This window comes from Zootoca vivipara, chromosome Z2 (assembly GCF_965207765.1).
Source record: "Zootoca vivipara chromosome Z2, rZooViv2.hap1.1, whole genome shotgun sequence".
Taxonomy (NCBI): domain Eukaryota; kingdom Metazoa; phylum Chordata; class Lepidosauria; order Squamata; family Lacertidae; genus Zootoca; species Zootoca vivipara.
The window spans coordinates 25,723,848-25,742,121 of record NC_142585.1 but is presented as its reverse complement, the minus strand read 5'-3'; the positions used below and the strand labels follow the sequence as shown (position 1 = coordinate 25,742,121).

The window sequence follows — 18,274 nt, the reverse complement described above, 5'->3', positions numbered from 1 at the left end:
AATTTACAATGCTTTTGTCCTCCTGGGTCTTACTTCCCCTCGCATTTACCCTCACAACTTATTCTTCTTCGGCAATTCATTTTATTCTGATATATCAACAGTTGCACTTTTAAAATCATAGCAGTACATAAAACAGGTCCTGTGTGTGTGCTTTCTGTTGATTCTTTTGCTGCCCTTCACTGCCTCTGATGCACATTCAAGGCATTGGGCTAGACGCCAAACCTTAAGGTGCGAGTAGCCAGCATAGTATCATCCAGATATTGCTGGACTACAAGTCCCATCATCCTGAACAATGGTAATGCTGCCCAGGGCTGATTGAATTTGGCAAGGAAAGGGTAAACAAAGAATGCTAGCCCAAGAGCTGCTTGGTGAATTGACATGTTGGTGTGTGCTTGATTAAGAAGCTTGGACTCTGATGAGTTCTTCCCTGTGCCAAATCTGACTGTGGCTGAAAGCAGGTCTCTTCTGACTAATTGCAGGTCTCTTCTGACTAATTGCCTTCTCCTTAGCCAGTGGGTCATGGAGGTGATGGATTTCATTAATAAAATACAGATAAAAAATATACAGGAAGCCAGTTTTTTAAAAGGGGGAAAATGTTTGTTTGTTTGTTTGTTTGTTTGTTTTTAGTCTAGGTCATAAGAGAGAGGGGAGGGCATTCCACAAGCTGGTTCTAGCTAGCATTCTCCAGCCCTAATGACTAGTTGTAGGAATCAACATTGGTATACTCTTCCAATTAATTAATAATGGCCTTGTCCCTTCCAAGACTTACCCTATTTAGGTTATTACTCATAAAATCCATGCTCCTAGATCATTGGTGGATAATGGATCATAAATGGGGGGCAGGAACCTGTGTGCGGACATATATGTGTCTGGCCTCTATATGCAGACTGCAATGTGTGTGCATTGTATTACTCACTGAATCTTTTGTGAGTTTCCTGGTATGTTGCTTTGGGAAATCCTTAATGTTTCCTCCTTTTCTTTAAACCCTTCTGTCTCTGTTTTTCTCCCTCTTCGGCCCCTATAGGTACCGCAGTGAGAAGATGACCATGAGCTATACAGAATACCTTGCTCACCGTCAGCATCATCACTTCCAGAATGGCATTGGGCACCCCCTCCCACCATACAACCATTATTCCTGACACTGAGCCGCATGACCAGTCCCTGGACTTCTCTGCAGACCTCTTCCCAGGAGACCCCACCCCCTCTTGGTCTAGCTATCTCTATTACTGTACCATTTTATGATGATAGTTTCCGTTGCCATGATGGCGCTTCTCCACAGCAGGTTAAGTTCATCATGGCAACGGATGGAAACGCTGCATCATTACAAAGAGCCCCTTCACTCTCTTTTTAAAAAATTCTTACTTTGGCTAGTATATAGACCTTTTGGGATTCTTTTGATATAAAACCTTAAAATTCTAACTTCATTAACATTGAATTATATCAGTCAAGTTTCTCTGTAAGACTGTGGATGGAAGGAAAGAGTATAATGCTTAAAGGGCTTGGATTAGAAAATACAAGCATGATTAGCTGCTCATAAAAACAAAACATACAAGATCTAGGTCAGAAGCCTAGACTATGAAGGAGGCCTGAGTAGGACTAGCCGTACAATCCTCAACGTTCCTATAAACTTGTTTTTATTTCGTGTAAGTAAATATGTGAGCCTCAGATCCTTCTGATAATCCTAGGAGAGGCAGATTTTAAGATGAATTGCTTGATTATGAATAGAAGGCAGCTATGGTTTTTAGCGTGGTGTACAATGATCATAGGAAGAATTTTATTGCAAAGCTGCATTGGCCAATGCGTTTGCCATTCTAATTGCTGCACATCTAGGAAGGGGGTGTGCCACCTTTTTACTCATGGGAGTAAAAGGCCCCATGTATAGCAAGGTGGCTTGTGCATGAGTGACTGTTTGCACCAATGCCATTCTAAGACTTCAGTGATAGAAGCTGCTTTTGTGCTGAAGCAGTTGGCATGTAGCAGCTGTCGTATTAGGAAGTCAATGGATTTAGGTATTAGTGCCTTTGACAAGGATGCAAGGTTTAATCAAAATAATAGGGGAGGCATAGGGAGAAACTGGAGAAAAGATGGCTATATTGAACTCCTTTATTGAGAGTTGGCGAGGAATGAAATTAGTTCGAGAGCAGAAATCGGTTTTCTTCTCTCTCTTCCCATCATATTCCAGTTGCCTGGAGTTTGTTACAATCAACCAAACACAATTACTGTTTTAAGTAGTCATGGTGGTGGATATGAAAAATGTGTTTGGATTTAATGTGTCGTCTGAATGGTTCTGAGCCGGAGGGATCAGTCCTGTGGCAATGACTGTCTTTCTGTCCTACGTGAAAGGGGCTGAAAGAGTTATTGTCTTCATCAGACTCTAGCAATGAGGAAGAGAGACAGGGAAAAGGCATTCGTGAAGTTGGAAGCTGTTAGTAGTTTGGGACTCACCTTATTTAATGTACTGACAGAACTCTTGTGGACAGTGATGAAGTTGTATATTCAAGGGGATAGGCTCTTTGCTAAACAGCCCTGTGATCTTCAGATGAAGAGTGATATATAAATTTAATGAATAAAATAATAAATTTTGGATGAACCATATACATTTTCACAGAAATCCCAGCATATTTCATTCACTAGATGTGTTCATATGCATACCTATAGGAGAATAGATGAGTGTGGCAAAACCAAACACTATTAAATGTCAAGCAGCTGGTTAAGAATTCTCAAATGTACTCTTAATTCTCATACATACAGAGAGGCAAGCAGAGGGTGGCTCTCACATTAACAGGGAAGTTAGCAGAGAAAGTTCTCACAATGAATGCTGTCATTTCCTTCATCCACAGCATTTGATGTCCAAATATTAACTTTCTGTTTTAATGCCTTAATTTTAAGTGAACAGAAGGCCTGAAAACACAAGTAGCCAACAGATGTCTGGCAGACATTGCAGGTCAGGAAAAGAACTGGCCATTGCTTCTGTTGAAGTTATGTGGGGACCCTTTCCATTTGGGTGTTGGAAAGCAGATTCACCTTGAAACAACAGGTATCAACAAGTGGCTTTCTGAATGCAACTTTTTCATTTTTGCCCTTTAAAGGGAAACTTGAGCACAAGCTGAAAAAAATATTATCTGCTGCAAAACATTTGAAAAATCAGCCATGGCCACCCAATCCCATCTTTCCTCTATTATCTCATTACAGCTCATGCTTCTGGGTGAGCTCATTGTTAGAAGTTTTTTAAAAAGATCTATTATATATATATATAAATATGTGTATTTAAAGGTGCTAATCAACCTTGAGCAGGTCACGTGACTGGTCATGCGGACTCGGAAATCATATCAGATTTTTTTAGAAAAAAAATCCTCAATATATGCAGATGTTATACAGAATTTCTTACCAGTGTAATAATGAAATACTGATTTAAATAAAATATCCTGCAGGGTTTGAAGGACGAGGTCAGCAATACTTCCCACCATGGCTTGGGGGAGGAAAAAGGATCATTTTGTCTCTTTTTTTGTACACAGTGTAATGCACAATGCATATTTGTCTATGTTTCAATAGCTGTTGCTGAGGAAATTAAAACTAGTTCAAAGGGTTATACAAACTGGAAAGGTGTGCTTTAAAAAACAACAACCATGAAAAACCTCCAGACCCTTCTGAGCCTATCTTGCATATGTTCATTTAAGAAGAGTTCTTGCTTGGCATGTTGTGAGACAGAAGCTTCAGCAAATGTTCTGTTTTTACATATAGATGAATCCGTTTCTTGCTGACAATTTTTTCCTGGCACTTACCTCTTGAGCATGGAAGTGCCAACGACACAAAGGATTATGTTTCTTATGTAATTGTAGGTTTATTTGTACCAAACATGGTGTACTTCACAGGAACATAGTAGCTTTGTTCGCTGAAAACAAATCAATGAAAAAACAAGGCTTGAAATATGCCTTGTGGTTTGTTCCTAAATATGCAAATTAAAATTGGAGCATTTCGTGTTGATTTTGAAAATCCCAGACAGATTTCTCACCTTCCTGTCAATATTGATCACTGAGCTTTGGGCAAGCATTGATCAGTTACTTTTGCCTTATTTCATTCCAAAAGGCGCTTTCGTTCTAGCTTTAAAAGTTTGCTTCCTGCACCCGTGTGTATGAGGCAGTTCCAGAACAAGTCTCTCCGGTTGTGCTGAAGTAGTTGCGTCCCTGAGCTGCACACACACAACATATACCCTTCCAGTAGCTGGAAGAGTCTTGTGCAGTGATGTGTCTTGCATCGTTGCCACTTTCCCGCTGGGGCCACAGCAGGCTCTGGTGGGATGGGAGGTGCTTTGCACCAACCGCAACACAATTGTCAGCTGGAAGCACCGGGCCACACCACACACCCTGATGCGTATGTATCTCAACCTTTTCACTTGTCTTCAACTGTGCGGGTTCTTGAAACTGTTGCCTGGAGTAGATTACATCTCTTGCGTGTTGGATCGAACCAAAGAATCCTCCAGCCAAGCCTAAATGCTGCTCCTAATATATATATATATATATATATATATATATATATATATATATATATATATATATATATATGCCTGCCTTCCAGTCCTTCCAAAGTCCCTGCAGGATGAAATGGGTTAACTTTTTTTTTATTTTTGTACAGTTTCTTAACTGATTTTTTGCTAGTGATGTTAATTGAATTAAGTTTCGAGGAGCCTAAGCGACTCCTCCAATGAAATAAAACTGGTGACTTTTTGTGTTTTAAATAAAATAATATAGAAACCCGAAGTGTGCCTCTCAGATTTTAAGGGTTTCTGGTTACATTTATTAAGACCAGCAATGATTATTCTTTATATACAAAGATATGGTTTTTTCCTTGTTTTTTTTATTACTGTTTCAGAAGAAGACTAAAAAAATAAAAAAATAAAATACCTTCCTTTTGCTCTGGATCCAGTAACTTTGCTGGTACACAAATGCACTGAGAACAAAATAACTTTTGTAACAACTTATGACTGTTTTGTATATCAAAGTTGATTCTTTTCAAAAGATTGGATCTAGTTTCTAAGTTATTTTCGTGTTTTATATGTTACAAGAATTAATGGTTCACCAGCATAATGAGTTCTTTAATGCAACAAGGTGACACAAATGGGCAAAAAAAAGAAAAGCTGCCTGGAGTAGCTTAAAGGCCCCTATTTTTTTCCTTCCTTAGTAACTTGACTATTGATTACAATATTATCACAGATTACCACAAACCTCCTACCATTTAAACTAGATCCTTCCATGTTTATTTGCTATTAGTGTGAAGATACTGTTGAATAAAATGGGCATTTTTATAAGTATGGCTTAAAGGTAAAAATGAGGAAAAAGGAAAAAAAAATCTAGAAGGTAATTTGTGGGTCTGTGAGATATGGCTGTGGAAAGATATTGTAGTAGTTTTAACACTATTGTTATTACCTTTTAAATCATTTACCCAATAAAAAATAAGCAGAAAAAAAATCACTGCTTGTATTTATGCTTTTCCTTAAAAGTGTTTTGGCCTGGTATATTTCAACCAGAATGTACTGCAGTCATCCAGTTATGTTCAGCTGCCACCATTCTGCAAGAAAATGGCTTCAAGTTAACCTTGAAAATGCATTTTAGCTTTCCAATATGTAAGCAGAGGGCTTTTCTTTGAAGTACAGCAGGTACCCATGAGGGGGAAACCATACTGGGCATTTTCTGGGAAGCATCATGTAAGATTTAAAGGTTTTTCTACCTATTGGCAACTTGTTAGCCAATTCACTGTACAGTGGTACCTTGGTTTATGAACTTAATCCGTTCAGTTTCTTAAACTGAAACTGTTCTTAAACCAAGGTGCACTTTTCCTAATGAGGGCTCCCGCCGCCGGTGCCCTTCCACTGTTCAGATTCCGTTCTTAGACCAAGGTAAAGCTTGCAAACCAAGACACTACTTCCGGTTTTGCGGAGTCCGTAAAAAGGACTGTTCGTAAACCGAGGTACCACTGTACTTGGTGTTCCTCTGTTACATGTAAATTCAACCTCCTGAAGTGTTTCAGTAGACTTTTTCAACTTTTTGAAGTCCACTTGGAGTAATAGAATTCCACAGCCCCTTCAAGTGTGATGTATGAGCTGCAGTTTGTGGCTGAATACCACTGTCCTTGCCACTCCTTTAACATTTTTTTTCCAGCTTCTAATCAGCTGGCTTCAGTTGGAGCTACTGCTAGGCAGGGCCATCTTAAGCATATCCAGTGCCGTGGTTCAAAGATTCATCCGGCGCGCGCCCCCCACCCGGTTTCCCAGAGTTGTTGACTGTTCCCCAAGCCTCTGCGGGGATCACTCTCCTCCTGCGGAGGCTTGGGAGGCAAGCTACATGCCCGCCAGCCATATGGTTGACAGGGCACAGCTGGCAGGCGTGCATGGAAAGGGGAGGCCGCCGGCAAAGCTGCACAGCTCCCCCACTCGCTGGGGCGCCCCTGAGAGGCAGTGCCCTGGCGCAACGTGCCAGTAAACCCAATAGAAAAGACGGCTCTGCTGCTAGGCGCCTTCCATTATGTAAAAGACCCATGTTTGTGTAAATCGTAATGAAAGATCTCCCATGCTTTGTAATAAAAGCTACTTTGGGGGCATGCTTTCCACAAGCTCAGAATTTGAGCTGTGTTTTGTTTTTTTGTTTTTTGAAACTCGAAAGCGCTGACTTTCCCTCCTCCCCTCCAGTTGGGTGTGTGATTGTGGAGTAGCAGAATGCCATGCCTATTAAGTATCTAGACCTCCTGGTCTTAAATTAGTATTGATGCAGTAGTAATATGGTGGCTTAGGGGGACTTTCAAAGCTGCAAGTCAAATTACAGTTTACAAGTTCGCTTTCACAATCTTAAGAGTCTTGTGGCACCAAATGTATTAAGAGCACAAGCTTTTTTTGTGAACTACAGTTCACTGGGTCAGCAAGGTAATCCATGAAATCTTATTGCCATCATGCATTTTAATATTTGAGATTCCATAGGACCCTTTGTTCTTTGTTCTAGCTGGCTAACATAATTACCCCCCTTTGGCAATTCCACAATCTATTATGCCAGCTGTAGGCATCCTGCTAATGTGATATGTAATCAATAGATTAAACTAGCTGATAGGCTCCAAAATTATTATATTTGGCTACACAACCACCAGTCTCATCCTTAATTTTTATCTATTTGCTTTCCTAGAAATGTGCATAGCTCTCAGGTACTTACTAGCTGGTGCTCTTGCGGTCAGTAGCAACTATGAACTTCCTGCAGCTCTGTAAGACTTTTAGAGCAAAGGATGGCTTTGGTATTTTTGCCGTGGGGTGTTCCAAGCCCTTTAGATTCTGGATGGACGTTTTAGCCACCATCCCACAAATGTCCAAAAGTGGAAGTTACCTTTAGCATAACTTGTTATAATTCCTTTACACCACAACAGTGCTAATTGGACGTAGGAATGTTCTTTTTAAATAAATGCAACCAACTTCCCCAGGAACAATATTTTATTAAGAGATAAAGATAGTCATTTGAGACACAAATACAAATTCCCATAAATTCAAGTACGCGGTATCTACGTTTGTGTGTGCATTTGGAAAATGTTACCTAATGGGTTTTTATTACATTTTTAAAAAAGGAAGGGATAGTTTATAAAATTGAGCCTACGATAAGACACCTAGGATTTAGTGGAAGAGAGGAGGGCTTTAGGGCTTCATTGCTGGCACCTGGAAGAGCAAAGCAGATGGACTAAAGGTGGGTTATAGGTCAGTGGAGACACACACACATCCCACTGCCAGCTTTGATGATGGAATAAGCCTCTGCCCAACGGATACCACTGAAAAGAAATTCAAAGTAACAAAAGTAATACAGTTTGGCCAAGGAAGGGAGAAAAATGAGATGGCTGTTTTTAAAAGAACTGGCTGGAGATGCCTACTACTGCAAGAGAATGACAGCTTCAGATTAGTTGCCATTAAAAACTCATTTTTCCCATATTTCTAAAGAGGCAAAAAAGGAATAGGAGTTCCCCTGATCTGGATGGTGGCCCAAACAGCAAGGATAGGTTAGCTATCCTAAAGACACCTAATAAATCATTTATGGATCACAGTTCCTGCTTAAAAAATAAATACTTAATCATAGCTGCTGTAGAAATGTATCACAAGTAGGTTAATCTTCACCTCCATCACACAACACAACCACAAATGTACAAGAGATCAGGGTATTTTGCCCTATAAAGCCTACTGGTGTACAAACTCAAGTTCATAATACATAGCAAAATAGTTCATTCTAAAAGAGGAGTAATGAATACGGCCTTTACAAAACACAATTAGCAATACAGAAAAATATCAGAATTCTGATATGGGCCACAGAAAAGATAGTCACAGCTATACTGAGGTTCTCTAAAAATTGTCTTCCTCAACCAGGTACCCTGCAGACAGGAGTTGTTCGAACCATCTGATGGGCACCAGGTTGAGTAAGGCTGATCTCTAATGTTAAAGTGCACATCACAGCCATCCTTCCCAGGCCTTCCATCTCTGGCTTTCCAAAAGGACAGCTTCTGCTGAACAGAAAGCTACCCTGCAGCCCTAGGGAGTTCTACAGCCAGAAAGATTATACAAAAAGCTCCAAACACGAAAACACTGCAACCCAAGTCCATGCTGATCTAGCCATATAATCTAAGTGGAGGAGTAAAAATCCACAATGCACAGCAACACAGGCATTCTAAGGTGCAGTGCTTTTTTCTATGGGTCCTCAAAAAAATGTTAAAAAGTGTGGCACAACTTCATAGTGCCAGCACCTTTTTCTATTAAGCAAAAAGCACTGCTAAGGTGCAATAGACTTCGGCACCCCACTTACTTCAAGCACCATATCCTAACAAAACCTACACTTTGCCTTGCAATGCTATGCCTTGAAAACTAGCTAAAGAAACAATGAAGACAGTCCTTTAGTTAGGGGCAGGGGAGGTACGAGGCCTGTAATGAAACCTGTAATGAAATTCTAGCCTCTGGCTCCTTAAGACAATTTACGCCTCCACCTTCAATGAACAGGACACCATAAAAAGGCAAAGTAGGTAGGGGGCCCAACTCCCCTGGAAGTCAAGCACTGGACAAACACATCTATCAAAATTCTCCCCAGCTGTGACCTGTTACAAATTGTCCTATCAGAAATGAAAAGCCCCTTTTGGCAAAGGATGCAATTCTTTAGGCTTTACCTATGGTAGTGGTGAAGAGCAGGGATGTGGAACCTATGGCCCTCCAGGTGTTATTGGGCTCCCACTTCCATCAATGCCAACCAGCATGGGCAGGCACTGTGGGAGTTGCAGTCCAGCAACATCTGGAGGGCCAGAGTTTCCTCATCCCTGCTGTAGAATCTCCCCCAGTGGTACAGAGATAAGTGCATAACTCTGGACTAGTCACTAGAAATTTCAGGCTCCAATCAGGATTTTGGAAGTGCTTAACAGGGAAGGGGGTTGTCCTGTCACTAAAACAAAACACCCACCCCAAAAAAAAGTTTATAAGAAGGGTCTTTTTGGCTTCAGGAGGTAAAACTCAGGAAAACCCAAGTAGAATACTGACTCAGAAAGCGAGTTCTTATTAGGTGAAGGTCCCTTTACTGAATGAGCTGGCCAACTTCTGCAACTACCAAGAGCAGACTTGGCAGCTCTTTCTCTGGAGTGAAGCCAAACACACTTTTGTTCTACACTGACCAGCAGTCCTTTTATTTCAAGAATGTAGCCCAACTCACCAATATTCACAACTGCAGACTGGAATATGCCACAGTGCCTGAAGGGCATACTTTCATGGAGCGCCCTACACACTGATGCAGGCGCTACTCAGAATATGTGGCAGCCTCCCATTCATCAGTCACGAAAGTATGTGGCACAAGTAACAGGCAGGTGATAATCCAGACCAGTAATGCTGTCACCGAAACTGTGTGTGTGTGTGTGTGTGTGTGTGTGTGTGTGTGTGTGTGTGTTTAACCCAGTCAAATTGATCATTAATGCAGCTTTTGCTTACCTCAGAAGAGGAGTGTCAGCCTTAGTGACAAGTTTGAAGTTGCTCAGCTATCTCCTCTGAAAGCAAAACTAGGTGGAACACTTGAAAGAGGGCAGTGGGAGAAAACATGGCACTTTTTAAGAGTGGCAAATCACTTCCAGGGAGAATCTGAAGCATCGACTAAGATGATCAGGAAGCACCAACATGTTTGTTGAAAGGGGCTGGGAAAAGGTAAGGCAGAAGGATTAGGCCCCTTGTGGATGAGCAACATGGCACAGGGTTGAAAGATTTGGCCACTCTCAGTCAATTCAGAAGTTTCATTCAAAATCTAAAAAACAACAGCTACTATTTCTGCTCCAGGGAGGGACTGATAGAACTGGAAACTAGTACAAAAAGGGTAATCACTGAGGGCTAGGTGGCTTCACTGCGATCAAAGAAAGAAACCTACTCTTCTAACAGATAAAAAGGTCAGGTACAATTGCTTACAATTTTCAAGCGTTTGTACTCTTAAGATTTTATACTGCTGAATCCTACATTACTGTCTACTTGTCTATTATAAAGGATTACAGCTATATTAGGAATTTCACTGTAGTATGCCTTTGCTTAAATATGCCACTTTGGGAGAGTAAACAACCTAGACATTAAGATTCACCACAGCAACTGCAAAAAGCAACCCTGGACAGGATTACTGAATATTATGCAAGACTCCCTCCTTCAGCGCTCTGCCAGAAGCAGAAAATAGGCATATGAAAGCAGGCTGTGAAACAGGAATTCATCAACAAGCATTTTTGATAAAATTCATGGTAGTAAAGAGTATTCACAGTATAACATGTACAAAATTCCTCACACACTACAAATATTCCCAAAACAAAAAGGTTTACAAAGACAAAAGTCCAGGATACTCTTCTTTGTATGCCAAATTGCAGTTAAATATTCAAGTTTTGGTCAACTGAAGTAAAATACTCAGTCATGTCTTTTGCAGTTTCACAGCTCCACGAATCTCCATCCCACCATCTTCCCTTGGTTGAATGAAATGAGCTGCAATGTTGACCATTAAGGCAATTTCTCTCTCCTTGAGGTATCAGTGACTGCAGAACACATCCTGTTGGAGAAATATACCTGGAGGAAATATGGCAGTTGTCGTATCTTGCATTCCAAAACTAAGGCAATGCAACCAAAAGAATGGGGGGGGGGTGAGGGAGAAAGAGAATGCTTAAAACATTGTCACTACAGGACACTGTGTGACCATTAAGCAGAATAGTTCTTCAGAGGGTTACAGAGGAGCATTCTTCACCTTTCTCTTCAAATCTGGGCTAACACTGAAAAAGTAACAAAAATCCATTCTACTTGTCACCAGCAAGCACTTGCTTCCTAAAAAAAATTATGCACCTCTGCTCAGGCAAACCAACTAGTTCTTCATGGGAGTGGTTAAACATAAACATAAACATCAGGAGTGTTTAAGTAAACACCATCATTAATTTTAAATACTGTATGTTTCAGTTTGCAGAAGGGTAAAATTCTAACCAACCCAAACTGACAGTGTCTCTTTGTAGAACAATTATTCCTACACAGGCATTGCTTGTATCAAGAGCATAACACCCCATAATTCATCCCCTAAATTTATTACATACATTCCCCCTTCTTCATGTTTTTCACTTGTCAGTATAGAAAACCAACCTATGAGCTGGAAGCAAATACAATATGGTTGGATTTGAGCACACTGGGACACAAATCCACTGTAGCTTAGAAAGTCTTTATTTCTTGTTTCTTTTAGTGGGCTGTTAATTGTTCCCCATGGTTTCAACCAGCTTAAACAGAACAGAAACTTGCTAATTTGTATTGAAGATCAGGGGATTCCAAACATCATGATCAATTAATGATTACGTGGAAAGTGAACCAAGTGAAATTGGCAGAAATAGGATACTACAAGATGCTCAGTGCCCACAGAACAAAATAAACTGCATTTTATTGGTAAATATAAGAACCACCACTAGGGCTGGTAGATATCTGGTTTTCAACATTCCAATTTATGTCTGAAACATGGAGGTTTGGGGAGAGTGAAGATCGGCCGAAGGAGCAGCCACGAGGGAGATCAGGTGAAGGAGCAGTTATGGAGATAAATACCTGTAGGTATGTGCTATGCACACTGTAGATTTCTCCTATCAGAGGCAGGCAAGTCCTCATGTTTGGAGTACAAATTCCTTCCACTCCTCCCTAGACAAAGGGAGAATGAAGAAACAGCCCAGCCAAGATTCCTGCAGTGTGTAGAGACACTGCAATTAGTGTTACGGGGAGGTGCTGAGGCTGGGAGTAGAGTGCTCTGCCATTGGAGGGGAAAGGGAAGGCAGGCAACCAGCTGCCAGAGGGCTCTCAATTATACTGCCCTCTAGAGTTGTGAAGTCTGTGCTTTGCAATACAGTACATTGTCAGCTCAATTATTCTGAAACGGTTCTCACAATGTGGTCTGCAAACTAATTCTGGACAATGCATCAATACATTGCCCAGCCCTAATCACCACCCTGTGTGATATCTACTAAGAACTAGTGGATGCAGTGAGAACACCATATACCAAGATTTGGGAGACCCTGGAACACTTCAATCCAAAGTAGCAATATTCTGCTTTCTAAAGGATAGAAACTGCTGGGAATGAATGTCACCCTCTCAGTGGATAAGGCCACAAGTTTTGCCATTGGCTATGGGCAGTGAAAAATCAGTAGTCAGTTGAGAATGGGAGGGAACACCTTATTTTGTAACAAAAGGAATCATTAATCCACGGTGCTTTTTCCTCTTCCCTTTTTTCCTGCAGCACACCCACCAGTCCTTTTACGCTTCCTATAAAAAAACCACTTCCTTCCAAGAAGAAGCTTCAGTAGATTTTCTTAGCTGGGAGTCGAAGCAAATCCACACAGAACCTAAAGACAGGAACAGCACCGTGGAAGATGCCAGTTATGAGTTTCCCATGAATCAAAGTCATGATCGTCTGGTGGCCGGATGCCCAAAGTCTATACGAAGGGCCATAGAAAGGATCCGAGATGGCAGGGCACAGCATATTGTTCAAATTCACTTGTGTGGCCTAGGAGAAGGGGGGGAAAGGATGGTTCAACAATCTTCACAGCAACCAATTTGTTTACCCAACTCCCTTAGCAACCCAGAAGCAGCAAGCCAGTCACTCCCTGAACCTCCCATGGCGCTGTTAATAGGTACAGGGCTGGGCAAGAGCAGTTGGCCAGATACAGCATCTGCAAAGAGAGGTGTGACTCGGAAGCACCTGTGCACAAAGCAACATTGCCTAGGTAAGTCAAATAGCATTAAGCCCCTACACACAGTAATTGCTCTTTCAACTACTGCCAGGCATATATAGCAAACATTAATGTTCACTCACCAGTCCCAGAATTTGTAAAACGCTAAAGTGGTAGACAAACATCAGTCCAGTAGATAATAAAGCCCACCAGAAATTGCAAGATGGCTCAGGAGTGTAGACACCTATTAGGAACAGGGAGATGGAGAGGAAGCAAAAGTCAATGTTTCATTGATTGCTATAGTTCCCAAGTAACTAGTGCCTCTTTAATAAGGCATTAATTTTCGCCCCAAGATTACAAACTGCGGAGCACCATTTCTGGGTCTGCAACCATTAGGGTCTGCACCTTACCTCCAAAAGATGGGGATACCTCAGTTGAAAATCTTAACTTATGAACACAGTCACAATTTTATGCCGTGTATGTTTCCAAAGGCATGTGAACAACACACACATGGTTACAGATCCTGCAGCCTTTCAAACCAGACATTCTGAGGATGTAACCAGCAAAAGAAGGCTTCTGCTTCCACTACTGCCTCAGATGTAGGATTCTGAGTTAGGAGAATACAGTGGCATCAATGTGTAGTTTCTGCCAAGGTATTCTCCAAACCTGCTTCTCCTAACCTTTCAGCCTCTAGTTCACTCTTGCTGTGTACAGCAGGTTTCTACTATCACCACCTGCAAACACATGGATAACTTTTGTTTGTTTGTTTACCACACAGTAAACAAGACAATCTGATTCTGCACACTGATGCTCCCTCTTCATGAGCAGCTTCCACACACACAAGGGAAGCCACTTGCAAAGGAGCAGAAGCAGCTAAGTGGGAGGATCAAATCCTGTGCAGGTTGCAGGAACAGGAAGGTAAAGAGGCCTTGCAGTGGCGGAAAGGAGGAGAGGCCTGGTGGGAAAGGCATCTCCTCCCACACATACACACTTTATCCTGTGAAGATGCAGCTGGCCAGTAGTTCTCTCCTTTTCACAGTTTCCTCAGGCTTATCGCTCACGTCTGCATCTCTTTCTTGCCTGACATCCTGACTCTGACAGCCCCAGATGGCTCTGGGAATCTCAACCCAACCGGTCACTATAGTGTATCTGTATCACTCTCTGGGGGTGCCTCAACCCAACTTGAACAAGGCACAGATCCCTTCAAAAGGCCTGATTTGGCTCAGTGATTTGGGCTGTAGCTGAATCCAGTGCACAGCACAGCCCTGCCAATTAGGCAAAGCTGCCTGAATATTGTAGTGGTCAATGCCATTTACACAACCTTGGCATTCGTCACTGAGCACCTTGACTTCCCAGGAGAGGCGGTTACGTGCGCTTCCAGGGAAGGAAACAGCTTTCAGGCACAAAGCAGCTTATAAGCTTTCTTAGTCAGTGGGTGGCTAAAGGTCAGCACAAGCTTCAGAGGGAGGGGGCGGATTTTGGAAAGCAGAGTGCCAGACTCCGTGGAGAATCCTGAGAAATCCCAGGAGTGAGCACATGCTTCTTCAGCAGAAACAGACAATGAGAGGGAAGCTTTACTTGGGGGGGGGGAGGCTGATCAATGTGGCCTCTGAATGCACTTCTTTCTTCCTACCCACCCCCCATGAAAATAAATGCTTGCCTATAAAACAAAGGGCAGTGCTTCTCTTGAAGACAATATTACAATAATGGCAAAGCCAATTAACTTAGGAAGAACTTTCAATGTATACTGTAGGAAGAACTTTCTGACAGCTAAGAGCTGTTTGGCAGTGAAGAAGACCACCGTAGAAGGTGGTGGACTCTCCTTCACTGGAGGTTTTTAAGCAGAGGTTGGGTGGTCATCTGTCAGGGATTATTTAGCATTGATTCCTGCATTGCAGGGGGTTGGACTAGACGACCATTTGGGCCCCTTCCAACCTTTCAATTCTACAGTCATACCTCCGGTTACGTTTGCTGCGGGTTGCGTACACCACGGGATATGAACACGCCAAACCCGGAAGTACCAGAACGGGTTGCTTCCAGGTTCGGCAATTCGTGCATGCGCAGACGCACTGAATGACGTCACATGCATGTGCAGAAACGCCAAATCGTGCGGCGAGCATGCGCAGATTCGGCACTTCAGGTTGCGCACTGCTCTGGTTGCGAGCGGGGTTCCGGAACGGATCCCGTTCGCATCCAGAGGTACCACTGTATGTGTCTATGAATTCTGTACTGAAGGCAGCCTCTCACTGATGGGGTGGGTGTTATTCATGCAGCTAAAACAGACCACGGGGGTTTCTGAAACATACAAGTTATCTTGAAATGCAAACCTCACTGGTCTCAGTGCTAGAAGAGAACAGGGAGACAGAAAATGTATTTCAACTTTTCTGAAATGTGTCTGCTTTTACTGCACAAGATGATAGACCCATGCCTGAACCGCTTTTTGTGTGGAAGCAGGATGATATGAACCTTCGGCCTTATCTACTAGGGCATTTTATTGCTATATAGTTCAGAACCCCCAAAAAGCCACTCACAAATAGCCTACACCTAGTAGAAACTGCCCTAGAGGCTCCTGACTTACTCATGGATTTCCAGCACAGGTATATCCCTACTTAAAATAAAAATAAAAATCCACAGCAGGCTCAGAAGAGTTCCGAACAAATGATGCATGTTTCAGCCAGCTGGAGAAGGGAGCAAAACATTGGAAGGCTTTCAAATGCAACTCACTCCCTTCTAGCCTTTCATCTTCAGTTTGTGGTTGCTTATCTCCTTAATGAAATTCTCTCTCTGGATAGGGCTGAAAGTTATTGTTTGCGGCTCCATTAGCAAGGTCATGTATGGAAATACTGGTGATAAAAGCAGAGGGTGGGAGAGGAAGACAACTGAAATTAGGTTAGTTTTGCTCTCTCTCTTTTCATTGATTGATTGTACATATAGACCATTTTTCATCAGTCTTCAAAAGCAATTTCCCTGCTTCCTGGCTGCTCCTCCTGGCCTCTCATTAAGTTTAATTTCCTCCAACCTACTCCTTCTCCCCCTTCCTCAAACTGCTTCACCGCCACTGCTGTTTTCTTTGAACAACTGAAATACAGAAACAGAAGGAGCCACGTTATGCAAAACAAGCAAATCCGCACATTTGGATGCCTGGAATCATCTAAGGGGCAAAATCCAAATTTATTTCAAGTTTAGTGCTAAATAAACAAATAAATAAAGCATATCACTGCCATGAATTCCCTGTATATTTCACAGAAACATAGAATCATGTTGGAAGTTGGAAGAGACCACAAGGGCCATCCAGTCCAACCCCCTGTCAAGCAGGAAACACCATCAAAGCATTCCTGACATACGGCCGTCAAGCCTCTGCTTAAAGACCTCCAAAGAAGGAGAGTCCACCACACTCCTTGGCAGCAAATTCCACTGTCGATCAGCTCTTACTGTCAGGAAGTTCTTCCTAATGTTTAGGTGGAATCTTCTTTCTTATAGTTTGAATCCATTGCTCCGTGTCCGCTTCTCTGGAGCAGCAGAAAACAACCTTTCTCCCTCCTCTATATGACATACGTTTATATATTTGAACATGGCTATCATATCTCCCCTTAACCTTCTCTTCTCCAGGTTAAACATACCCAGCTCCCTAAGCCATTCCTCATAAGGCATCATTTCCAGACCTTTGACCATTTTGGTTGCCCTCTTCTGGACACGTTCCAGCTTGTCAGTATCCTTCTTGGACTGTGGTGCCCAGAACTGGACACAGTACTCCAGGTGAGGTCTGACCAGAGCAGAATACAGTGGTACTATTACTTCCCTTTATCTAGATGCTATACTCCTATTGATGCAGCCCAGAATTGTATTGGCTTTTTTAGCTGCTGCATCACACTGTTGACTCATGTAAAGTCTGTGGTCTACCAAGACTCCTAGATCCTTTTCACATGTACTACTCTCAAGCTAGGTGTCACCTATCCTGCATTTGTGCCTTTCATTTTTTTTGCCCAAGTGTAGTACTTTACATTTTCCCTGTTAAAATTAATCTTGTTTGCTTTGGCTCAGTTGTCTAATCTGTTAAGGTCATTTTGAAGTGTGATCCTGTCCTCTGGGAAGCCTCTGGGAAGCCACCCTTCCCAATTTGGTGTCATCTGCAAACTTGATCAGGATGCCCTCAATCCCATCATCCAAGTCACTGATAAAGATGTTGTATGACTGGGCCCAAGACAGAACCCTATGGCACCCCACTAGTCACTTCTCTCCAGGATGAAGAGGAGCCATTGATGAGCACCCTTTGGGTATGGTCAGCCAGCCAGTTACAAATCCAGTGAATGGCAGCATTGTCTAGCCCGCATTTTACCAGCTTCTTTACAAGAATATCATGGGGCACCTTGTCAAAGGCCTTGCTGAAATCAAGATAGGCTACATCCACAGCATTCCCTTCATCTACCAGGCTTGTAATTCTGTCAAAAAATGAGATCAGATTTCTCCCAACACAGATGCCTCAACTCTGTTCCGCTGCTTCCAGAGCTCAGGAGACCATTAGGAAGCCAGTTTATTCCTTCACATTTCTAAGTGTGAGCAAAAGCAACATGCAATATTGCAAGCTTCATCCCAGACTGGCTTTTTAAAATTTTCTTGCATCAGAAAAGAGATAATATGAGATGAACCAACACAGGCCAACCAGTACACACCAGCTTAATGTCCAAGAATACAGCACACACACCGTATCATTACTACAAAGCTGCAGTTGAGAGGTCTCCCTGCATACCTCTTTTGCTGATTCAAGAATAATAGAACTGTAGTGTAGAAAGGGCCCCCAATGGTCACTGAGTCCCACCCCCTGCAGTGCAGTTATCTCAACTAAAGCATCTAAGACAGGTGGCCATCCAACCTCTGTTTAAAAAGTTCCTATGAAGGAGAGTCCACCACCTTCCGAAGTTGACTATTTAACAGTCGAATAGCTTTTCTAATCTGAAAGGTATTCCTGATGTTTCGTCAGAATCTTCTTTCTTGTCATTTGAATCCATTGCTTCAAGTCCTGCCTTCCAGAGCAGGAGAAAACAAGTTTGCTCCATCTTCCATGTGACAGCCCTTCAGATATTTG

The 18,274-nt window shown here is 42.3% G+C and overlaps 2 protein-coding genes across 10 annotated transcripts in view; one reads left to right on the top strand and one right to left on the bottom strand.

Moving 5' to 3' along the window:
* The window catches only part of AMMECR1 (AMMECR nuclear protein 1), a 99,528-nt gene extending 94,063 nt beyond the window's left edge, over positions 1 to 5,465 (top strand). The window contains exon 6 of one of the 2 annotated variants that reach the window (XR_009557029.2): positions 1,025 to 1,062. Coding sequence is in view for 1 of the 2 variants with exons in the window: in XM_035113674.3 (XP_034969565.3) it covers positions 1,025 to 1,139 (115 nt within the window). In the remaining variant the exon portion in view is untranslated. Of the gene's footprint in view, positions 1 to 1,024 lie in introns of both variants that reach the window. The other variant, XM_035113674.3, reaches the window with a different exon arrangement.
* Positions 5,466 to 7,447: 1,982 nt separating this feature from the next.
* TMEM164 (transmembrane protein 164) overlaps positions 7,448 to 18,274 on the bottom strand; it is a 51,344-nt gene continuing 40,517 nt past the window's right edge. For all 8 annotated transcript variants that reach the window (XM_035113676.3, XM_088664641.1, XM_035113677.3 and 5 more), the window contains exons 6-7: positions 13,335 to 13,435; positions 7,448 to 13,025 (exon numbers count right to left, since the gene is read on the bottom strand). In XM_035113676.3, the coding sequence (XP_034969567.1) occupies positions 12,819 to 13,025; positions 13,335 to 13,435 (308 nt within the window). In that variant the 3' untranslated portion in view covers positions 7,448 to 12,818. The remainder of the gene's footprint in view (positions 13,026 to 13,334; positions 13,436 to 18,274) is intronic.